This window comes from Mesocricetus auratus, unplaced genomic scaffold (assembly GCF_017639785.1).
Source record: "Mesocricetus auratus isolate SY011 unplaced genomic scaffold, BCM_Maur_2.0 Super-Scaffold_100004, whole genome shotgun sequence".
In the NCBI taxonomy this organism is placed as follows: Eukaryota; Metazoa; Chordata; class Mammalia; order Rodentia; family Cricetidae; genus Mesocricetus; species Mesocricetus auratus.
In genome coordinates, this window is record NW_024429189.1 from 61,475,180 (window position 1) to 61,500,697 (window position 25,518).

Genomic DNA, 25,518 nt, shown 5'->3' on the forward strand with positions numbered 1-25,518 from the left:
AATCTATGTCAGGCATTTCCCCGGCTGTGTTAGCTGCTGCTGTATGCTCTCTGGTATGGCATGTGTATTTCAACAGACTAAAATAGTATGATGTTACAATGGTTTTATAGAGGCATGACACGAACAGTTGTGTAAGCCACAAGTCTATCTGTGGGCCAGGACAGATCTCTTTTTCTCGGCACACCCAAATCACAGCACCTTGCTGGCTAATCTGCCTCAGTGGACACTAGTGTCTGAAGGGCCCCAAGCACACACACTAAGTAGCTGGAATGGCAAGATGTAGGTGTATGTATATCCAACTCTACCGGTATTGCTGAAGGCAGCAGTTGCCTTTCCTATTGACTTGGAACTAACATAGCTCTCTATACTGAAATCAAAGGAACTTAAGTCCCTTCCTTTACAAGCGCCCTCCCCCACCTCATCTGCAGTCATCATCCGTCACCATTGTCATCCCCTTTTCATTATTATTGTTATTATTATCTGCTCAGTTTTAGGGTCAAATGCTGTTAAGATTTCAATACAGGATTCTTCCTGTTGGCCAGTCTTTGTTAGCATTCTCTCCAGGACTTAATCCATGACACCAAGTCACAGACTGCCAAACTACAGCGTGCTGAAAGGCACCAGAGGTGTCCTGAGTCTTGGATTCCTTTGGAGCCTTTCCTGAGCTGTTTTCTAGGCCCCTCTGTCCTTGACTTACTCCAGGCAGCTGGATCCAATCAAGACGCCATCCTTGTCACTTCATCTATAACCCTGCAGCTGACTACAGGATCAAAACGAAGGGAAGCAGAATGGGATGGCCCTCACTAATCAGCCACCATAGAACCAAGCTGATTATGCACACATAAAGCATTTTCCCAGCCAGAGGAGCAACAGTGCCCACTCCACGCCCCTCTCCTAGCTGAGCCCCCTTACTCCAATTCCACTCTTCTCTGGGGTCAGAGCCTTTGCATATACAGGGTGAACTCTGAACTCCAGTCCAGTCACAGGCGTTCTAAACAGCACCCTCATGGATAGTCAGTGGCACGGCCCTGGGGATCAAAGCCTAAAGCAATCCAGACTTTATATATGAATACAGATTACAGCTACAGGATATTCCTACAGCTGCTCCTTCCGTGTCTTCGCCCCAAACACCCTTCCCTAATCCGAGACTTTTCTATTCTCAGGACCCACAGACGCAATTCCCCAGGGCCATTTTCTACTTTCTTTAAAACAAAACAAACACCTCCCCAAACCAGAAAGCCATAAGGTCTTCTGTGGTTTCCCACAGGGTACAGCAAAGCTCTTCTGCCTTTGTTTCACAGCCTTAGGAGGCAGCCTCACTGGACCCTTGCATCCATAGTCACTGCACAGCAGCACAGGGCCCAAACAGATTGACTGCTGCCCCACTAGCCCAGTTACAGTGGCCCATTTCCATTTCCTTTTTCCATCTGCTAATGTCCTTTTAGGGCAAAGATCTTCTATGCTCCTTCCTCCTCACAGACTGTTTTCAGTGTGATCTGTTTCAGGCTGTAGATTTCTGAACAGATTGGCCTGCATCAGTGCACTTTGGTAAATGCCATATACATGAGGCCAGCCCATGAATGTCCCTGAAGAGGGGATGCTGTGCTGCCTTGTGAGCCAGCCTGGGGTGTGCAGTCAGCCTCAGGAATCAGAGCAAGGAGAGGGGAAGATGCAGTCACACATGGTGCCCATCTGGAGATGCAATCAGGACACCAACATCAAAACGGGCTCTCTCTGGAGTGACTGTTACAGTCTCTCCCTCCCAAAGGCACAGACACAGACACTGGACTACAGGGATGACTGAGACAAAAGTACAGGAAGAAGGAGGGATAAGAGAAGCCATGCATGACAGTGCATGCCTGTAACCCCAGCACTAAGGAGGCAGATGTAGAACAATCATGACTTAGAGGCTAGCTTGGGCTACATGTCTATCCTTAAAAAACAAGTGCATGGGTAAGAGGCAGTGTGTGTGTGTGTATAAACATGGTTCCAAAGGGACAATGGTTTCATGTTTTTCTTTGCATGACAACTTTTGAGTTGTGTCAACTGCCAAGAATCACAGTGACACAGAACTCTATGAACTAGCTCAATCCCTGTAGTCTAATGGTTGGGTTAGTCAAGGCAGAGCTGAAAGGAGTCAGCAACATGCAAAGGGAAGAGTGGTCTCTTCCATTCATAATTCAGGACAGCATGTTTCCCTTCAGGGCAGCACGCTCTGTCCTGCATGCTGACCAGGTAGGTGTGTGTGTGTGTGTGTGTGTGTGTGTGTGTGTGTGTTCATGCATGAGCATATGGAGGTCAGAATGTGTGTGTGTGTTCATGCATGCACATATGGAGGTCAGAATGTGTGTGTGTGTGTGTGTGTGTTTATGCATGCACATATGGAGGTTAGAATACTGGGTGTATTCCTGAGACAGGGTTTCAGAGGTTTTTTTTTTTTTTTGGTTTTTCGAGACAGGGTTTCTCTGTATTGTATTGGAGGCTGTTCTGGAACTCACTCTGTAGACCAGGCTGGCCTCGAACTCACAGAGATCTGCCTGCCTCTGCCTCCCGAGTGCTGGGATTAAAGGTGTGCGCTCGAGACAGGGTTTCTTACTGAACCTGGAGCTAAGGCTGGTGGCCAGTATGCTTGACGACCCTGTCTCTGCTCCTCCACAAGTGCTGGGTTATGGGTATGTGTGTGGTCTCACCTTGCTTTTTACGTGGGGGCTGGGACTCTAACTTGGTTCCTCACACTGGCATGGCAAGTTTAGCTAGTGTTCTTCCCCACCAGGCCTTCTCTCTAGGCCCCAAACCTATCTTTTACACTTGCACCTTTCTGAGGTGATGGGCTTCAAGCTGGGCTCTGTATCACACCAACAGATGGCAGTTTGTCAAGAGGGAGCTCTGTGGAAAGCTGACAGCCTTGGCTCACATCAGGGGCACAAGTGAATGCTGAGTGGAGAGTCCAGGCATTGTCACCTAGAGCTTCCTAATGATGACTAGCAATGATATATACATATATAAACAGTGTGTTTTAAGATCAACCTGTGAGATTAGCTCAGTCTACCCGAGGGACCCTTTCAAGCCATGAAAGAGTTCTGTTTAAGATTAATGCAGCAAGAAAACAAAGAGCATGGGAGACCTCTGGGGTTTTGTTACTCATCTGCTCCAGTCTGGAGGGTAGGGCTTTGGTACTGGGTACATGTTATGCTCATCTTGTAAGTGGCATCTTCAGGCCAGGGGCAGTACTGAAGGCTCAAGGATGGGCTATGTTTAGTTACAGTGGGCATGGGATTATGTGCCATTACATCTTTTAATGGTGGCCACTACTGGGAAGGCATTTCTAGGAAAAGACACCTGCCTCATTGTGGAGTCAGTATCAGCTCACCTATGAGATACTTGGTGATCGGTGCTAGAGGCCCTGTCCAAGATGTCTCCAGGATATGCAGCCTTCAAGACCATGTGGAAGGGAGAGGTCATTTGTCCAGTTACCCATGTGTTCCCTCCACACATGAAAAAACTGACCTGAGGAGGAAGTGGCCTTTTACACTGCTAGGTTGAGCCTGTACAGTAGATGCAAAGTCCCAAAGCAGCCTGTTCATCAAGTACTATAGCTTCTCAGCATTCTAAGAAGCAGCCCATCCCCCTAAGCTCAGGCCCTCACCAATGAAACACGGCAGCCAGGCTGAGGAAGGTCTAAATCACCCCCAGCACCTGGTTCTTCAGCCTGTGTGCCAGTGGCAGGTAGAGCCCACTGACCCTTCAGGTGGACAGCAGAGCATGGCGGGGCTTGTGGAGGCGGGGAACATGACTGGCCATTTGCTCCCATCAGCACTCATCTTCCTAAAGCAGAAGCTTCATTGTGAATGTGGTTTCCATTTAGAACCAGCAGCTACACGCTCACGGCATGAAGCGAAGAGGCCCCGTCAGCTGTGTACAAGCCAGTGTGTTTCCATACCACATCTGAGCGCCTCCTGGAACCTCACATCTATGAGGCGCTGGGGCAGAGGAGGAAGCATAAGCCCAGAACAGCTGAATGAAAGATTAAACCCGATGATGCCTCTTCGTGAGGCAATGGATCTCTTCTGAGAGACAACAGAGGAAAGGAGGAGGGTGGGAGTGCGGGGACAGGAGGAAGGTCAGGATGGGGGTTCACTCTAGCTAGTTCTGTGCCTTTAAGACCACTACTCCCAATTTATTTTCTTTCCAGAGCTTCGGCTGCAGTCACGCCATTTCTTGGCCTGGTCTCAGGAGACTGTTCAGTGAAGTTAAAACTGTAATGAGAAGGCAAATGGCTGTTTCCTAAATCCCGCCAACTGAGGCAAGACAGACTGCTTCCACTCAGTGGACAGTTACTGAGGCTTCCAAATTCTGAACTGACTTTGGTGAGTCTGAATGACTGGACCGGTGGCCTGAGCTCTGTGCAGCAGAGGTGAGTGAACTCTGCTGCCTCCAGTAGTTGTGGAGGTGGCTCTCATCACTAGAGTTAGGGACACTGGCAAGAGCAAACCTCACATGGAGGAAGAAATGACAACTTGCAAACTGCTGAGCCCCAACTAACTTCAAAGCATGAAGGGCTTTCATTAAAAAATTTACATTCTTTATTTTTTAAACTTTTATTTTATGAACATTGGTGTTTTGACTGCATGTATGTCCTTATGAGGGTGTCAGATCCCCTGAAACTGAGGTTACAGACAGTTGTGAGCTACAATATGGGTGCTGGGAATTGAACCTAAGTCTTCTGAAAGAGCAGCCAGTAGACTGAGCCATCTCTCCAATCCCATGAAGGAACTTCCAAATGGTCATTTCCTGAGCAACCTTACCTACTTTCTGTTTAGTCTTGATACACAGTTAGCAGAGACCCTCCATACTAACCTATGTCCAACCTAATTCCAAACACAGATTCAGGGTGGTTTACAGAAAAAGGCAAAACTAAATGGAATCTAAACCATCAAGCAGAGAATGTACTCCATGGCACTAAAAACAATCTAGAGTTGGTGAGATGCACATATGGGTGGTGCCTGCATGTAGAAGGAGGGGCAGCACCATCACAAGTGTTAGGCCAGCCTGCACTCCATAATCAGCCTGTGACAAACACCCAGCGTACAATAGCAAAAATATGAATCTCTTCCAACTAGCTTCAAAGTACCAGTTGTGAGGCTACGGAGATAGTTTAGCTGGTAATGTGCTTGCCACATAAGCATGCCAACTTGAGATGAACCCCAGCACCATGGAAGCTAGGTGTGCTGGTATGTGCTTGGAATCCCAGCACTGGAAGGTAGAGGCATGGGGATCTCTGGGACTCACTGGCCACCTAGAATAAAGTACTAGGTAAATTCAAGGCCACCGAAGAGACCATGCCTCAAAAAAATGTTGATGGCTTCTGAGGTATGAAATGAGGTTGACCTACTACTACTACTACTACTACTACTACTGCTACACACACACACACACACACACACACACACACACACACACACACACACACGTCAGTCCTGTCACTGAGTTCTGGAAAGGCAATCCAGTAACAAGTTAAATATAGCATGGAGATGGAATGTTTCTGTTTTATTTGTGTTTGGCTCTTGGATATTTACTGAGCTCCCATCATTATTTTAAAAATATTTACATAAAAATAAGATATAACATATATATGTGTGTAATATATATGATACACACATACACACACACACATATAAATATATTGTGTGTGTTTGCCATGTGTGTGCTGGGCCCTCTGCAGCTGGAGTTACAGGTGACTGTGAGCCAGAAATCAAACTCAGATCCTCTGGAAAAGCAGCAAGTGCTCTTACCTGTGGAGCCAGCTTCAGTTCCTCCCATCTGTCTCTCCATCTGTCTGTCTGCACATGTATGCATGTGGAGGCCAGAGGTATGGCATCTTTATTGGAACTCCACCTACTCTTTGAGACCGGCTTTCACTGAAGCCAAGGCTCATGGATTCAGCTAGGCTGACTGGCCAGGGATCTTCCGGTTTCTGCTTTGACTCTGGGTTTACAGAGATGCTGGCATCAACCTCCAGTCTTCACACTTGTACCTACTGAGCCACCTCACAGCCCCTAAAAATAGTTGTGACTATTTTTTAATGTTAGACCTTTTGAAAGGTGTGTTGTGCATGCCACTGTGTTCTCTCTGCACTGTCCTGCGGGCTAAGTGCTCTGTGTTCCACTTGCTGCCTGTGGCACCTCCTCGGTGGGGAGTCTGTCTATGGCCCCATTCTCTTCTTGGCTGGACTGCTGGGCCTTCACTGCTGACTTCTGAGAGTTCTTTGTCTGCCTGAGATGTTTACTTCTTTGTTGGACATGTGGTTTACAAATATTTTCTCTAGTCTGTAGCTTGTCTTTTCATCTTCTTTACAATGTCTTTTAAAGAGCAAAATATTTTTATTTTGAAAAGGCCTAATTTACCAATTTGTCCTTTTATGGACTGACCTTTTGTTGTCAAGCTCAGATCTCTTTGCAAACTTCTAGAACCTGAACCCCCACCTCCACCCCAGTTTTGTGCTTTACATATAAATGTATGATTTGCTTTTGGCTAATTTTGTAGAGAGTGTAAAGCTTAAGTCAAATCTCTGCTTGTGGAGGCCCCAACCTTCCAGAACTGTCTCTGACAGACTCTGCCTCTTCCTGGCACCATACTTGACCTTCTATCAAAGTCCAGCCTGTCCCATACTTCAGAGAGAGGGGGGAGAGGGAGTGGGGAGGGAGGCAGTGGGGCTTTGCAGGGGCAATCCAGTGGCATGTCCATTAGTCCATTAGAAAGTCAAGGTCCCCAGGAAGTGAGGGTGTAGGGAAAGGGCTAGGGAGTCACCAGGGTAGACGAGTACTTGTGGGTTAGAGACAGGGCAGCAGGAACCTGAAGAAACTTTGAGGGCTCCATTCTACAGGAGGAAAGTTTAATTACTAAGTTGGGATTTAGATCCCCATTGCTCACAGCCTTGAAGTACAGCACAAAATTCCTCTCCACCATTTGTTCACCGGACAGTATGTAGAAGACCAACACTCTACTGCACAGGGATTATGGGAGCATTTTACTCCAACAGCTCTTTATAATTCTACTCACAGGAAGTCAACTCAATGTCCAAACCTCAGCTCCAGTCAGTCTGCAAGTATTTACGGTATAACTACTATGAGCCAGGAGTCTCAGCAGAGCCGTTGAAAAAGGCGCCACAGTCCCCACTGAAAGACCACACTACCACCAAGGTTTGTTTATCATCAAGCCCAGCATCTCTGCTGCACACGTGGTTGGTGGCTCTAACTGTGAGAAGTGGCCTTTTTCTTTCCCTCCAAGAGCTGAGTGTCAGCGTGTGATTATGACCTCCGCCCAAACCCTCAAATCTTCAGCCCAACCCAAAGGCTACTGGGGAACCAAGAAATATTACTTTTAAAGGTTGCCAAGTCTTGATCTAAACCAGCCAGCAGACAGTAGCAAATACACAGCAACCATGATTAATGAGAACCCTAGGCACCAATTTCCAGACACCAAGAAATAAATATGATGTGAGAAGTAAGTTGTATCAGGCTGGTGAGCTCATCTTGCTTTCTAGAGATTCATTCCACAGTGTGGCATCTTCTAGGCAGGGGCCACCTTGAGCCTTTCAGTGTTGTGTTCCTTCCTTCACATGGTATCTGGTATGACAGGGATCAGAAGTCTGTCGTAGATCCAGACCTTGGCAGGCTAGAGTTGTGTGCTCTCATAATGAATGGCATGGTCTCATGTTTGGGAAACCCATGTAGCTTTCCTGGGAGTTCTGGACACTACCCTCATTGGGAGCCAGGTAAGTCAGGGCCTAGTGCTGTGGCTTTTTACTTCCCCTGGCCCTGTACCACATCCTGCCCGTGCACCTGGGTTCAGCATTTCTATCACTATCAAGGCAGAGAAGTGGTCCAGGAAGAGAAGTCCCTCCCATCTAACCATAGCCAGAGTCTGAAGAAGTGATCAATCTCAATGAGACAACAACCCTCAGACACATGAATCTGCTCAGGGTTGGGTATCACTGAAGATAGCACCCGCTCAATGAGGTGGGGTGGGGTGGGGGGTGTTCATTCAAGTATCAGCTCTTTAAAATGGCCTTCTCACACCATGAGCATTAGTTGTGAAGGCCCAGGACTACCCAGGGAAAGGCCAAAGCTGTCTCACCAGCCCTGTCTAGCATTCACTAACCCACTTCCCTTATGAGTGTGTCGGGAGGAGACACACCTAGGATATGGAGACCTGCAGTACAATCATGGGCTCTACTCCTTGGGACAGGGACAGCTCCCAATGATGTTTCATTAATGGTTACAAACACATTCTGAACTTGCTTTCATGTGTTCAGTGGGAAGACAGTGCCACTCCACTATAATTCCCATCTGGGTGCTTTTTCCAAATGATTGGCTGTTATTTCAAAGTTCAGCATACATATTCTATTTCCTTCCCTTAATATTTGTTTGACTTACTCTCCAGCGGGATCTGGGTGCGTCAGAGGGCTTGGCAAGGTCAAGCACTTCACAGTGTCTCTCAGCACCTACTCGGCTCCTGGCTTGTCTCTGGATCTTCTTTCAGCAGTGCTCGCACTCTGGCGGCACACATGAACTGTTTTCCCTGTCTCACGAGGCCTGCAGGTGTAAATCAGTGCAAGCTGGAGACAGGACAGGGGGAACGGGTCTGCAGGCTGCACACCAGGAGCTGGAGATACTGTGGAAAGGGCACAGCCTCCAAACAGTGACTTGACTCTAATCACTGTCGTCCCTGTCTGCCTGGGGAAGTGCGGTCTCTCAGGCGGGACCACTTGGCCACACTGTCTGCTGAAGACAAGAGTTAAACTGAACAACAAGGCTGCTAGCAGTCAGGGGAGGTGATGAGGATGCCAACACTCCTTGTGGAGGAATGGAGAGTCATGAGACCTCCCCTGAGAGTGAGGTCACCTCTCCCTGTCCCAGGTACCGTGGTCTTAGGTACCTGAATATGCAAGAGGTAGGGGGTTGACGGGGTGGGTGGGACTTTTCAGCATTGCAGCTGTCAGTGGGTTATCCATGCTCCAGGAAGTAACCCTACACAACTCCCCCAAGATGGACTTGGCAGAAGCTTTCTCTGTTCTGTCAGCCACATAGACCAGCTAGAACACTTGGGTGAGTAGACCTGGCTTCTGGCTTCCCAAGGAACTCACACAACAAAAGGGCATGCACAGCGGTGCTTGAATAATCTGAGTACTGGAGACATCACAGGCTTTGGTGGGAATCAGCACCAGCCCTTGGCCCTTGGCTACTTCAGATCCCTGAGCTTTCTCAGGGTCTGTCCAGCAGTGCCTGGTTGATAGAGAGCAGTTACCTTCTTCCTGACAACCCCATCATGGCCCCTTTCCCTGAGCCTGTACATGTACTGTATTGAAAAGGATGTCTGTCTGCCTGTCTGGTTATCTGTCTGTCATCTCTGATCATTACTTCTCTTAAATGCATCCTCACCTCCTCCACAGACTGCTAGCAGCTTTGTTATTCTGTTTAACTCATTGATATGAGTAAGGGATGAGGTATCTGTGGGTCACCACAGTAACTCTGTTTCACATCCAGCTGAAAAGAAATAGCCTCTACTTCCATTCCTTTATGGATCCCTCCATATTTGTCTCAGTTATGTAAAACTGAGTTTTGCAGATAACTCAAACCTGAGCTTGCCCAGAGTCCACAGTAAGATGTGCCATAAAGAAAACTCTTTTTATAGAGTTTCCCAGATCTTCAACAAGCTGGCTGGATAAATCTCCAGACTAGGACTGGGATTCCTAGGTAGGTGAGCAGAAGGCAGAGGACCACACACCCAACAGAATGAGCCCAAGACTTGCTTAGCACTTAATCGTCCCCAAATCCAGCATCTGTGAGAACTTCCTGGACAGGCCAACACTCTGAGTGGATCAACACAAGGATACAGAGATCACATTTTGTTTTTTTACATTATCTCTTCCCTTTTAAAGGTAGTCACAAAAGAATCTAATTCTAGGGTAGACAGTTTCCATCTGCAGCCATTATAATGAGAAAAGAAAGACCAGAATTTATTTAGAACCACAGATTGCGCCCTCTCTCCTGCTGTCCCCGGATGCACATATAGATGGCTGTATTTTACTAATTCTGTTTAAAATATAAACATCACACCATCTCTGATGAATTCAATTAACCAAGTCCCCCATCACTCATTAAATTCATGCTCTTCTCCGGGCTCTACAATCACTCCAACACTGTCTTTAGGTTTTTACCACCTAGGTCTCACTTGCTTTCCTGACTCCAGTCTCTGTCACCACAAATTTATCCTGAGATCAACTTCTTTTTTACACACACCTCCCAAGAGACTCTTCTGTTAGCCTCGGAGTCTGTCCATTCCTTCCTCAGCCACCCTCTACTGCCTAACTAACCAACATCCATTGTTAACAAAACTGCTAGGCCCACCCTGTAGCCCACACTCACTTATACTTCAAGGTCTTGCTCTGAATGACCCCTACATCAAGAAAACCCAGTTGGAGAAGATGCTATAAGAAAAGAATGGGGTAAGTCTTGATAGTTTGCTGTCTTCTGTGATTTTTTTTTGAAGCTATGTAATTGCCATTACCTTGGGCAGTTGTGAACAAAACAATGTAAATAAATTCTCACAATGTATTAGTACCCAAGAGGCCAAGCAGCCTCGGCCACTTGTGGATGTCCAAGCATCAGTATCCATGCCTGACAACACACAGCCAATCTGTTCCTTCCCACTCCCACCTAAAGCCCTAACTCTGTATTTATAGCCAACATCATTAGCCAAGAGAGTTTCACCTCTCTCAGGTGAAAAATGTCCAACATTTAAGTGCCACTAATAATTTTTTATGGTTGGAAATGTGGATCAAAGTATGAAAGAGAAAATAAATCCACGGGTCTGCACACTCAGCCAAGTCTCCACGGCTCATTTTCAACCACATGTTTTAAACTGTCTCTTAGAGGAGGGGGGAGGGGAATAGGAATAAGTTGCTTTTTATTTCTCTGCTTTTTAGTGTCTGAAATAAAAGCAGACAGACTGGGGGGTGGGGGGGACTCAAACATCCAAGTAACATTATACGCTGCTACTGTTCCCATAGGAGCCACTTGCAAATGAGTATCAAGAACTGAATAGATACTTTCCTGGTAAAATACATAAACAGATAAATAAATTATCCCAGGCTGAAAGGAATCTCCCATCTGGTAGCTCACTAGAGCTTGTCAAACAAGTCAGAAACACACAGGGCCACAGAGGATCATTCCTAGCTCCTGACTTCAGGGCTGGAGAGGGAAGAGAAAGTTTCCCAGGGCCCTTTGCCTTCCAAGAGGGAAAGTGACCCCATCGAGACAGCAAATAACCCATGCTTTCTTCCAAGGAAATGATTATATCTAGCGCTGGATTCAATTGTCTGTGCACTCAGGTCACAGGACTGGAAGGAAAACTGGCCTGGCCTCATTCCCCAGACCTTCCTCTGTACCACAAAGTGTCACACAGTCAATGTGCATTTAACATCTTAAAGATGCAAATTGACTTCTGTGTAGTTCTCTAGGTCCTTGGCAACAAAGCATGAAGGGACAGGGCGGTCTCTGTGGTCCCTTCACATTCTCAATGTGTTTCTTCTGAGCAGAACTAGGAAGGCTAACAGGGCAGGTGACATGTAGAGATCTGAGCCTCTTACCTGATCAGCTGCAAGGCTGGGGCCAGGTCACACCTGAGGTATGAAAGGCTCATCTGTGTGTTTATATCACCTACTTGTGCTAAGGCAAAGACCAGACAGCACTGCAGGGCTCTACAACTTCCTCTTGGAAAGGGACCTCAGAGTTTACACTTGGTTTCCGAGCTAACAGTACAGGGAGACTGCCCCATCACTCACCTGTGAATCTGTCTTGTGTCTTGGGGAGGTGTGTGTTCTATGAGCTGGCCTGTAGTCTGCCCTATAACCCATAAGCATGATGTGAAGCTTCCTTTGAAACGGTCTCTGTCAATCAAACCTTCCAGACAAACAAAGAAAAACTCTAGGAGCTTTGGGGCTGCTGGCTACTCCCTCAGCAAGGATTCTTGATGGGGGAGACCCCACTGTCACGGGGTTTTTCTACAGCCTCTTTGGCACATTTTCTCTTTGACTCTCACACAGTCAATATGGTGTTTAGCTATTTTGGGGTTAAGCTAGGATAATGAATACTACAAACACAATGGCTATAGAAAAAAACAAAAGATGCTGCTTTCATAAGAGAATGGGCAGGGGGCTTTTGATTGTGTACATTTGAAGCACTGGGGTGACTAACCTAACCAGCTGGCTTAGTTAAATATTGAATTCACAAATGCAGAATGAACCTTCCTCCCAGGTGCACCTGGAACATTAACAACACAGGCCTTATGCTAAGCCAGTCTCAAAGCATTTCCAAGTAGAAGTTTGATACAACTCAGCACAGTTGTTGTATCAAATCAGGAACAAGTGAGAAAAGGTAACTTTAAAATGTGACAGGTACAAGCAATGTCCTTTTATGGACCTAAGGATCTAAGAAGATAACACAAAAGGAATCACACAATATTTTGAACTTCAGGATAACAGAAACATGACACATCCAAACTTGAGAATGAGGGCTGGGGCCGAGTCTGTGGGTAAGACTACCTGCTGTTAAAACAAGAGGACCTGAGTTAAAGTTCCCAGGACCCATGTAAAAGTTGGGCATGCCTGAGCACGCATGTAACCCCAGCATTGGAGAGGGAGGCATGTGGGTCCAGCGAGTTTGTTGGCTAGGCTTCAGGTCCAGTGAGAGCCTAGTTAAAAACAGGGTGGAGGGTTATAGAAGACACCTGGCATCCTTCTCTGGCCTTTGCCAACACACAGACAGACAGACAGACACACACACACATACACACACAGAGTCACACACACACAAAGTCACACACACAAATACACACACAGAGACACAGTCACATATACACACATAGACACAACACACAGAAATACATGAACAAGATTCATAACAAACCTGAAACTACAATTAAAGAGACATTCCAGTGCATGTAACAGAACAAAAATCAGTATTAAAACCAATGATCTATTCTACCAAAAAACTAGAAAAAGAACAGCAATTCAGACTTACTAATGCAGAGTGTGCAATCAGTCAGGCAGAGTGGTGACTAGCACAAAACAGAGAAAGCCCAACAGAGCCAGTTCTCTGAAAGAGCCACAGCATGAACTGGTCTAACAAGGAGTCCGACCAGACTCCAGAAAAAGGAATCGGTGTGCAGAACACACCCACAATCCTGCCAGCAGGAGGTGGAGGCTGGAGGATCATGAGCTTGAGGACAGCTTAGGCTACAGCATGAGATCCTGTGGAAGAGAGGACAGGGAAAGAAGTGACCAGTATCAAGAATAAAAAAGATGCATCATTCCAAACACGAGAAGCTGCTGTACATTTCACATAATCTATCAAGACAAATGCAGGAGAGCTGAGCAAGTCTGAGAGGAGCTGGACACACTGGGGAAGTAAGGCAGTGAGGTTCTGCTTGAGGGGAAGAGTGGGGGCAGCAAGGGGAGGAAGACCCAGCACCATCAATGAGGCCTCTGCCCAAGCTACAGAAGCAGGGTGCGTGAGGCACATGCAAATGCGCCTTCCTCTGTCTGTACTTGTACAGATGAACAACTCATCTTCCGGGTGTTGCTTTCTGATAACCACTTGAACACAGAAGTACTCCTTTGATGCTTGTGAAGTTTATTGACATCTCTACAAGTCCTGCTGTGGCCTGATGGGTCTCTTGGGTCTTTAAGTTCTGGAAATTGTCAACTCTTCTCTTCACAAACTTTTTACCCATTTTTCTCCTCCAGAAACTCTAATGAAAGGTACTATTAAATAGTTTGTGACTGTCCCTCAGGTCTGCCAGGTCCCCAGGCTCCGATTTTGTTATTGTTATTGTTTTATTTTTCTTAAACCTATCCCCCTTTGTTGCACTTACTGAATAGTTGCTACTGACTTACCCTCAGGCCACTGTTCTTTCCTGTACCTCCATTCTCCTAGGAAGCCTATACAGGGCTTAATTCAGGAGCGAGCAATGTGAGTTCCGCCATTTCTACTTTGCTCTTCTTTATGTCCTCTTTCTTTGTGCTGCTCATGTTTTCAGCAACTGCTGCTGTTCCTACCGGCCTCATCCTCAGGGTGTGACACCTCTCAAACAGCTTTTCTTAAAGCTGCAATTTCCTCGGATAACAGAAAAACTTTAGCATCATTCTCAGTATTTTCTTTGTCTTCCTTTCTTTCTCTTGTTGCTGTGACAACAGCAACTTAAGGGAGAAGGGGTTTATTTGGCCTGCAATTCCAGATTATAGCCCATCGTGGCGGGGAAGTGCCAGCAGCAGGATGTGAGAGAACTGGACACATTCCACCCACAGCAGAAAGCGATGAATAATGTGTGCAGACAAGGAGATCCCCGGAGCCTACAGACCCAGAGAAATAACAGGGTTCTTGGCTTAACAAGAGACCCTATCATCAATAAGATGAGTGATTGAGGAAGACATGCAGTGTTGACCTCTGACCTCCATATCCATACATACATTTGTACAAACCCAAACACATATGTGTGCTCACACACCCCTTTTATTTAACATATTCTTATATTTATAATTGTCCATAAAGTCTCATATCAATTTTTGTAAGGTTTTTTTGTAAGTCGGTTAATGACTGACATCTGCATTCACAACTCTTCAAAGTTCAGCTGTCTTTCATTCTCATATGCTGATGCCTGAGAGTACAATGGTGGTGTGAAGGATTTCTTTTTGGTTCAGTTTCTGGGCTTTGTGAGCCCATGAGCTGAGGTAAAGTGTCACAGCCTCGGAAACACAGGGGAGAGAGAGGCAGCAGCAACAGGAGCTCCTTGGGAACATGCCAAGTGCCCCACTTCCTCTCCCTGGGTTCCACCTCCCTGGAGAGCGAGCCCACAGCCTTCCAAACAGCACCCGGCTAGGAGCCCAGGGTCTACACTAGAGCTAGTGGGTCCATCTCATAGCTGAGCCATAATATTCTGCCCCAGGGCCCCAAAGGCTCAGGGCCATCTCATAATACAAAACGTTATTTAGTTCATCTCAAGGAGTTCCCAAAGTCTAAACAGTTCCAACATTGTTTAAAAGTACAAAGTCTCCTCTGTGTCTCAAGGCAAACTCTTAGCTGTGAGCTGCTTACTGTAAAGCAAACAGCAAGTTACAATGACACAGAATAAACATTCCCATCACAGAAAGACAGGCACAGCATAGAAGGATCAAACCAAGATGCAAAAGAGCAAACACTACCTTCTGCAGCTCCTCGGCTGCTACCCTGGATTGGTGACAGCAGGATGTGTGCTCCAATAGGCTTCCTGCCTCCACTACCTTGAGTTTGCATCCCTCACGGCTCCTGTCCTGGGCGTAAGTTCCACTTATTGCCTATGGCTTTCCTAGGCAGATGTAACTTCAACACTCTTGAGTCTCCACCATATTTTAATTCATTCCCATAGCTACATCTTGCTTTGCCTTCTTAGCAGCTGCCTGCTGGAATCCCAAACCTGCCACACACTGGCCTCCCAGGCATTCCTTTGAATGTTAGAGGAAGCCTCCCCACTCTTTAATTTGCATACCTTCAAAACCATAATCAAGTGAACAATACCACGGTCTTCCACTAAAAGACTTCTCTAATTGCCATCATAGAACCCTAACCCAGTAACTGACGGAAGTAGATACAATGATCCACAGGCAAGCAGTGGGCCAAACTCTGGGAGTCCAATTTAAGAGAGGGAGGAGGGATAATATGAGCACGGGTGAGGGGAGCTATCAAGATCATGACAGGGAAACCCACAGAAGCAGCTGACCCAAGCTCATGGGAGCTCATGGACTCCAAGACCAATAGTTAGGCAGCCTGCATGGGACCGCCCTAGGCCCTCTGCATGTGGTGACAGTTGTGTAGCTCAGTCTGTTGTGGGACCCCTAGCAGTGGGACCAGGATCTGTCCTGGTGCATGAGCTAGGTTTTTGGAACCTATTCCCTATGCAGTTGCCTCACCCAGCCTCAACTTGATATGCTTTGTTGACTCTTATGGGAGGCCTTACCCTTTCTGAGGAGTGGATGGGGAGGGTGGTGGAAAGTGGGAGGAGAGGACGGGAAGAGAGGAGGGAGGGGAATCTGTGGTTGATATGTAAAACAAATTTTAAAAATTAATTAAAAAAAAGAAAGAAAGAAAGCTCTAGGTAGCTCTAAGCAGGGTGCTCTATAGGCATCATCTTGTCAGGGGAAAGTCTTTTAAATAAGTTTACAATTCTGTACCTTGGAACCTTGGAGGGGTAAGGTCTGGCCAATTGCGGAGATACCCTCAAGGTATCTTTCTATTGTCTAACTACAAAGAGTTTGACTTCTTTCTAATGATACTAATCTCTTTGGCTACCACACCCGTTCTGTCTGCAACTTTCAAAATTCCTTTTCTGGTTAGATGGCACAATGCTTTTGGATCCTTCTGCTCTTCATTTTACCACTATTTCTTGCTGTAAATCTGGCTGAAAGCAGCTACCAATAGCCACTCTACATTCTGAATGCTACACAGTCTTGAAATTTTCTCTGCCAAAGTTTTAGAACACAGATAAAATATAGAAAATTCTTTCCAGTAACACAATGGCTTTTGGTCTAATTCTTAACAGAGACTTTATTCCTCTGAAACTTCATGAACTCAGCATATATTGTCTACCTTTCCATCAGTGTTCCTCTCTTCTGGGTATCCATTAGAATGGCTCATAAAGCTCTGTGTACACCATTTTAGAGCTTCTGTAGCTCTCCAAATTCTTGCAATTCTTCATGTAAACCTGCTCCAAAGGTTCATGAGTCAAACGGCCAGGTTCAGTCACAGCCATGACCCATTCCTGTATTCATTATTTTTTCAGTAGGGTGACAAAATACCCCACAGAAACAGTTTCTGGGAGGAAGAATTTATTTTGGTTCATGGGTTTCCCAGATTTCAGTCCATAGTTGTTTGGCTCCAGGAACTTGGAGAAGACATCATAGTCAGGGAGTGTGTGGTAGAGGAGTTTCGTATCCTTCATGGCAGGAGGAGGATGAGTGGAAGGAGGAGAAAAAGAGGAAGGAAAGAGAGAGGGAGGAGAAGGAAGAAGGGAAGGGGAGGAGGGGGAAGAGAATGAGGATGGAGGAGGAGTGGAAAGGGAACATTTACTATTGATACTGACTGATAATGACCATTTTGTAGCTTTGTGGGTTTTTTGTTTTTGTTTTGTTTTTTGATTGGTCAAACTTGGGAGTTGATCTGCTTTGTTAATCTTTTCAGAGCCAATTTCTGGACATGTTCGTTTCCTCTGTTGGCCAGTTTTCTGCTTCACTGCTTTTACACACTTGTTCGCCTTTATTCTTTCCTTTTCTCACTTGCCAAAGGCTGACTTTCTTCCCAGCTTCTTTTTCATCCTAGTTTCAGGATTTTTTCTTTTTTAATCCAGTAATTTAGTGATATGAATTTTCCCTAAGGACTGCTTTAGTTGTATTCTGTAATTTGATTTTCCAAGCTTGGAACTTACAAATATTAATTCATTAATTTTTAGATAGAGTCTTGCTATATAACCCAAACTGACCTGGAAATCACTATATAAGCCATGCTGGGCTCAAACCTGCAATCACTCTGCCTCAGACAAGTGCTGTGATTAAGGTGTGAGGTATACCTGGCTGTGAGTTAGATGTTTATTTATAGTAGACGGTATGGCCATTTTGAAAACATGGATAAGAAAATGTTGCAAAATCACTGTGTGAAAAGACCTTATCATCTGTACTGAATGATCTGGCTCTTCTGTTGACAATTAGCTAGACACATGTGTTAAGCATTGGGGAACACTGACCTCTGGCTGTATCCTCTTGAGCTTACAGCGGCTGTGAAGATGCCACACAAGACCTGCACAAGACTGGACTGACTAACATTCCATCATGGAGAAAGAGAGAGACTCATGAGACAGTGCTCTCCCACAACAATAATAGGCAGTTACATTTTCTCCTTTAGCGTAGTACTGCAAAGTTGTCCACACTACTGTGAGGAACCATGCATAAATTCATTAGGTCACTAAGATAAGACTTGAATGGAATGCTTACTTTGGTCTGTTGGAGTCCCATCTGGGCTGAAGAGATGTTTCTTGTCTCCCTAAGACAGTTCATATAACAGTGACCCATTTCTTAGCTCTAAATTCCATCTCACTAAATCTGAATCAATACGAGTATCTTGTAACTTTATGGTACGTCTTAAAACAAGGTAGTGTAAGTGCTACAACTTTGTTATTTTCCAAAAAGGGTTTTTGGGTTTTTTGTTTTTTTCAAAGCTAGTGCGTTCCCATTTAAATTTTAGAAATTTGTGTCTATCAGCAGATAAAAGTTCTTGGATTCCCAAGACTTACATAAGACAAATAAACAAAACCCATTCCTGGCTGCACATGCCTGCAACCTTAGCACTGAGGATCAGAGAAAGCAACTACTGATCTTCTGTCCCCACAATGCATTTTCTAGAATTCCAGACATATGAACTCATAAACTCTGTTCTCTTCTTCATGTTACTTCATTAACTAAGCATAATTACTCTGAAAAGTACCTACATTGTTGCATATATCAACAGTTCATTCTTATTTATTATTGAGGGTTAGGGATTTAGATCAGTGCCAGAGTGTTGGCTTGGCTCTGGGTTTGGTCTTCAGCACTGCAGCCTCCTAGCTCCTCCTCCCCCAACAAATTCTAGTTACTGTTTAGTCAACTCCTATTGGAGGATATGTTGCTGTTCACTTACCCTTTGGACTGACTGACACTGGTTTTGTTTCCCTTCAGGTTCTGGCTATACCAAAGAAAGTTCCTGTGAATATCAGTGTAGCGGCATTAGCACAAACATGGGCTCTTATTACTCTAGACCTTAGATGCTGTGGGAAGAATGCTGGGATGACATGGCAGGTGCTGCTATGGCTTGGATGTGATATGTCCCCTATGGTTCACATGGTAGATGGAGTCCTGGCCCTCAGTTTAACAATGCAGAGGTGATATGGGAACTTTAAGAGACAGGACCTGGTGGGAGGTCCTGGGGTCAATGGGGGCACAGTCATCAGAAGGAATTAAAGGAACTCTGATGGGTCCCAAAGCTCTGTGGAGATGAGCTGTTAGAAGACCTGACCCCTGAACTGCTCTTTGACTTCCTGTTTTGACATGATCTCTTCTCCCACACATGCTCCTCCCACTGCGGCAGCAATCATAAGGTCCTTGCTAGAAGTAAGCCAATACTGGCACCTGCCTTTGTCTAGAACTGGAAACTGAATTTCTGTTTTATAATGCCATTCAGCCAGCTGTGGTGGTGCATACCTATATTCCTAGAACTCAGGAGGTAGAGGCAGGAGGATCAGAAGTTAAGGTCATCCTCTACCAGGTAGTGAGTTTGAAGTCAGCCTGGGGTACATGAGATCACATATCAAACAAAACTAAGAAAAACAAAACAAAATGTCCACTCCAAAAACAAAACAAAACAACAAACAAAACAAATAAATATAATATAAAGCCAGTTTGCCTCAGGTATTCTGTTATTATATATATATATATATATATATATATGTTTAACATTTATATATTTTTAACATTTCAAATTGTTTTATCATACCACTGCATCTAAATTATGAACCAGCACAGAGCAGAAGCTAAGGTCTGTGCCTTACTGTGCACATGCACTTTGGCTATGGGGATCAGTTATTCATTAAACATCACTGAGTAACTGCTAAGCTCAATTACCTGGTCTAGGCATGAAGAGTATGCCAATGAATGAGATAGCCATGGTTCTGACTCTGGTGCTCACATTCTAGAAGGAAAAATGGACACTAAACAGAAAATCTCAGAGGTAACGACTTCCTTGTTTATTTAAAGATGTACTGAACCTTCTGAAGCTCACCTAGCCTGGAACTGGAAGCTTCTTTGAAACAGCCACACCTGAGCTTTCAGGTGAGAGGAAGAGTAGACAGTAACAAAACCATAATCCCAACAGACTCTGCTCACTGCCAAGGAATGGTTCTGGGCTCTGATACAATTCCCCTAGGATGCCAATTTTCATTAACTCATTTATTAACTTAGTTGAGGCTGCTAATTGCTGCACAGCAATTAACTCAAGGATTTGGAGTGGAAGCTGGACTTTGGAAGCAACCGTGTTCTCCATCTTTTGAATCCACAGTCAGCTGAGCTCCCTTACCACAGACATACTCTCAACAGAGCAGCCGACGGGCAGTAAGTCTCAGAAGCCCCAGGAGAATCACTGGAGAGTCATGATGACGATTGCAGCTACAGTAAGAATAGTGGCACTACTGTGGCTTCTGTGAAGTGCTTCCTGAGCTGTCTGTTTGGCAGGCGCTATGAAAGTTCATCCTGAGAGGGGGCAAACTGTCACTGCCATTGTATGAAGCAATAAGCTAAGAAGCAGGTTTAATCGCAAGGTTGAAAGAGGTCTTGGGAATGCATTCATCTTAGCCTTCTTGTCTAGACCTCCTTCACAGTAACCAGAGAGAGTGACCATATAGATTCCAACTATCTGGGCATTATCTTTGAATATCCTTGTTCCCACTTCACTTTTGCCAAGAAACTGAGCAAACAGATACAGTTTGGAACTGCTGTACCAATGAAGAGGCCCTTCTCTGGTTTGCTTAGAGAAACACTTTACGATCTTCTTTCTACAAAAGTAGGAAAAATGGTGTCTTGGGGTTTCTACTGCTATGATGAAACACCATGATCAAAGGCAACTTGGGGAAGAAACCATTTATTTCACTTTACAACTTGCAGTCCATCATCCAGGGAAGTCAGGGCAGGAGTTGATGCAGAGGCCATGGAGGGGTGCTACTTATTGGCTTGCTCCTCCTGACTTGCTCAGCCTGCTTTCTTACAGCATGCAGGACCAAGAACCCAGGGGTGGCACATCCCACAATCAATCACTAGACAAGAAAATGTACCAAAGGCTAGATCACATGCCAATCTGGTGGAACATTTTCTCAATCGAGGCTTTCTCTTCCAAAATGACGCTAAGCTTGTATCAAGGTAACATAAAACTGGCCAGCACATGTGGTACAGTAAATATCATTCATATCCTAGGTACAATGACCTAAGCCACTTCCTATGAATGAAAGTAAATCCAAAAGATGAAACAGTACAGGCTCTGCCAGATACTGCCCTATTTCTCACTGGCCAAACACCTGACAGAGGGTCACAAGTTAATCTACGCCAGAATGGCTTTCTCTCACACTCAAATGGGACTATATTTAAAATGGGGAAAACTTAGCTTTTAATTTTTGGTAGCATGTATGTGTGGGTTCCTCTTCCATCTTAAATCAATCTTTAAGGACTCAAAGAAATTTATGTAATAACACATATGCAAAAAATATGGTTGCATTGGATAGGTTTTCATGTTTTTATAAACAGGTTCTCACTGTGTGGCTCTGGATGCCCCTAACTTGCTATGAAGATCAAATTGGCCTCAAACTCGGAAGTCCTCCTGCCTCTGCCCCCCACCTCTTCCTCCACCAGAATTAAAGATGTGCATTATCATGCTGTCTTAATTTTCATTTCTTAAGACCCTAAATCCAACAGGTCCGGAGAAAACCCAAGGAAATGGTTCGTCTCCTCCAAAGGCAGTGTGACCATGGGATATCTCAGCACTGCACCCTGTGCCAGCAGGAGCTAAGGGATTGTGTACTCTGCTGGGCTTCGTCACACCTCGGTGACTCCTGCAGCACGCATCTCACACACATCCTCCCTGACAGGCTCACCAGCTTCCACTGTGCGTGCCAAGCTTCAACCCTGGCACTTTCCCCTGGGGAGACCTTTCCTGGTCTCCACGCTCCCCTGAATCAACCTAATCCATCAGCTGCCCCAAAGGGGCAGTGACAGAGACAAGCATCCAGTCTGTCCATGTCGAGCTCAGAGAGCAAGCCACCTGCAGGCAGGCTGCTTTTCAAATGCTTGCCAATGCCGCCACTTCTGGACTTCATGCTTTTACTGCTGTGGAGACAGTGGCCGAGGACACAGGAATGCTATGCTTGGAGCCGATTAGATTGTTCAGTGCTAGAGACAGGTTTTAGAAAGCATCCCCTGGGACTCTCATTGGGAGTTCCCAAAACTGGGTACAGTTGTCACTGGGGAACTGGGCTTCCCTAGGACTTCGAAGATAGCTTTCTAGCCCACTCTCAGGCACATGATGGAAAGTTTAGCAATCACAGCTCTAGAGAATGAAACACCTAGCCTTTCGGTGAACTGCTGAAAAGAGCCTTACCTCATAACCAAACTGCAGCTCATCAGAGGTCAGCATGATGATGTCATCATCGATGGCCAGGACAGCCTCCGTCTCAATTTCATCATATGGGAAGAAACGATTACTCAGCTTGTTTTCTGCAGTCCTTACAACTTTCAAGGGAACACGGATTTTGGGCCAGAGAGATTCTGGAAGAAGAATAAAAGAAAGTCTTTTCTACTCACCTAGCTCTTTGAGGAGTCAGAGTATCCTGTCCTATCACAGGGAGGGGAAGCTTCTGCCAGGGACTCTTAAGTGCAGAGGTACCAGTTGTGGGAGGGGAGGTTCCCATCAATGCACCATCCTCCTCAAACCTTTATGGCACTACCTGTTCTCAATTGGCTCCAACTCCTAACTGGGGCTACAGGGACAGAAAGTCCAGGTCACCAGTCTCAGGACCTTTCCTGCCTAAACTTTACCTCACCCGGCAGACACTCTGCAAAGTGCTTTTCTGCCAGCGCACTCAACTCAAAACTGGCCTGAAGGTCTGCTAGGAAACTCAGCTCCTGCCTGAGGATGCCTGCCATCCCCTGTGCAGCCATGGCAGCCAGTGGGGGGTGGAGCTCACCAGTGAAGCACAGCCCATACCCCTGGCTGAGTGCTGCTTTCGTTACTCAACACTTCACCCTCTCCTCTTGACTTACCAGGTTCGGCTTCTCAGCACGACCAATTTATAGAGCAAGTGTCAGATTTCTAGGTCTGATTATGTGGGATTTCCTAGTATATGGAAAAACAACAACCCGTGACTCTCCTTGTCCTGCCCCCAATTTACTGTGAAATGACTGGAGCAACTCCACTGCAGGGTCACTCTTGTAAAGTGTGCAGTTAGCAAAGCATGAAGTCAATGCTTTGTTGGTTAGTATGGTACCGATGTACAGAGACCCCAGGTTCTTCACACATTTGTTAGGAAGGCTAAGTGTGCTGCTTCCCAAAAGTCCGCCGTGTGATCCTGGGAAGATCTGGTCTCATCTACTCCTAAGTCACCAAACTCAAGAAGCAGCAAGATGGAGGAAAGTCAAAGGGAAAAGCTGGTCTGACCAAATGTTGAGCATCTGAGCTCTGCAGAGTATAACAGAATAGAATAATACAAATATGTAACTCATTGCTGGGTGCTCCCAGGGGTCTTAGAAAGGGTCAATGTAACAGAGAGGCCCTGTAGTTAAGTTAGATATCTCCAATTTTAATAAGCCTATATGGTGCAGGGCATAAAGTGGCCAACTCCAAAAAATTCTGTTTACAAAAGGCACATTATCAACAAGCATTTGTGGTACATATGTGGGCATATAAATGAGAGTTCTGCCTTTTCTATTAGTTTTTATAAGCCTCTTGGCTTTCTTATGTATTTAGTGGATGGGTATGCATGTGTGTGTGCACACATCACACTGAATGTAGGGATCCAAGAACTGAACTGGTGTGTACACACATTCTTCTCTCTACTGAGCCATCGTGCCGGTTTTCTGTGAGATACTGAGGAAGTCCCTTCTCAGGAGTCAACAGAGTGGGGGACTTTACTGCTCAGTGGGCATAGCTAGATCTCTCAGAGATGTGGCATCATCCAATATACTTGATGACCTTCCACTGGTCAGAAACTACTGTCAAAGTAGTGTCTACATACCTCTGGGAGGTGGTGACTTGTCCACTAGTACACAGGTAAGAAACAATAATTCTAATATTTAAGTCTATTAACAACAAAGACAAAATATGACCTGTGCCATAATCCACTGCAGTGTGAGAGGTCTGTTTCTCTAAACCTGGGATAAATCACTGAAGATCCAAAAATCATTCTGACTCTTGTTTGCATCAGATTCCTTACTTAAGACAAATAAAATCCCTGTCATATAGCTACTAAATCTCAGATCCTCATAAACCCGAGTAAACACCTACAACAAAGAAGGCTATCCAGCCTTAACTACTAGGTTCTCAAACCTTGTGGCCTCAGAATTAGCGTATGTTCTTAAAAGTGTCAGGAATCCCTAAGGAGTTGAATGTACATTGAATATACATACATATGTATGCATTTATACAAACACATACATACAAATACACACTACTCATTATGCTATACGTTAAATCAGGAAATTGTAAAACACATGTACACATGCCATTAGCTGGCAGAGCAGAAATGCCATATCATGTAGGCTGTGGAAAACTCTGCCATCCACTGTGAGAAAGGAGAGATGGGAAAAGGAGAGAAAAACTCAACACTACTATGAAAGCAGTTGTACCCTCTCAACTCCTCCAAGACCCCAGGGATGCACAGGGTACCCGATTCATACAGAGAATGACTGTGCTCGATTCCTGTTCACATTTGGGTACCACACGGTACAACAGGAACAACAAACCTGACCAGCATTTTGGAGTCTGGAGGATGGTACGGGCGTCTAGACCCACGGTTTGTAAATCATGCTTAAAGAAATGATTTGTCACTGAGGTTTCTGCCTCACAGCTTCAAATTCAGCCTTTGTGCCCTGGTCTGAGGCACTGGCACAATGGGTATGCTTCATCAGGAGAAGGCAAGGAGCGGCCTCACAGGAAGGAAGCCTCATTGGTTCTGGTGTGCCTTTTTGACTTCGTGCTCCTATAGTAGTCCACAAGTGGGCAGCAAATGTGAGTGGCAGGCCTGAGGAGCATCCCTCAGCTTCTGGGGATGCCCAGCTGTAGCTCAGCCAAGGCTCTCCACAGGGGTAGCTTCAGGTGAGGTCCACTGAAGCTCTGGCCAGTATTCCAGCAAGTTCAGTACCAATGCCTGACAGCTTCCTGTTGAATCTTTTTTCTGATGTCACCCTAGTCTGTGACATCTCAGCATGCTTCATCAGCCAGTGGGCCACAGCCCCAACTCTCCTCAGCAAACTCAATTTCAGACCCAGCTGGGGACTGGGCCTCCCAAGTTCACCCCCAGTAATCTTCCTTTTCTCTGCCTTTCTTTCCTTCTCCTCCCCCCCCATGCCCAGTGGGGATGAATGAATGAATGAATTTAGCGGCACAGTGCCTGGCAGATGGCAAGCATTCACCAACTGTTAGTTATGTGTTCCCCTGGAAGTCTCAGTTTATTAGCAAGACAAAGTGTTTTTCTGTGTTAGTGGCAGCAAGGTGATTCACTTTAGATATAACACATCAACCACCCTGACCATAGCCACAGTTCAGCTTCCCAACCCTACTCTTCTGTTTGTTCTTTGAGACACTGTTGGAGTCAAGGCTGGTCTCAAACTTGTGATGCTCCTGCCTCAGCCACTTGAGTGCT

The 25,518-nt window shown here is 45.6% G+C and overlaps 1 protein-coding gene across 1 annotated transcript in view; it reads right to left on the reverse strand.

Annotated features, from left to right (window-relative positions):
• Nucleotides 1–25,518, reverse strand: part of Ext2 (exostosin glycosyltransferase 2) — a 130,537-nt gene that overhangs the window by 15,579 nt on the left and 89,440 nt on the right. The window contains exon 10 of the mRNA XM_040745901.1: nt 22,260–22,426. Within this exon, the coding sequence (XP_040601835.1) occupies nt 22,260–22,426 (167 nt within the window). The remainder of the gene's footprint in view (nt 1–22,259; nt 22,427–25,518) is intronic.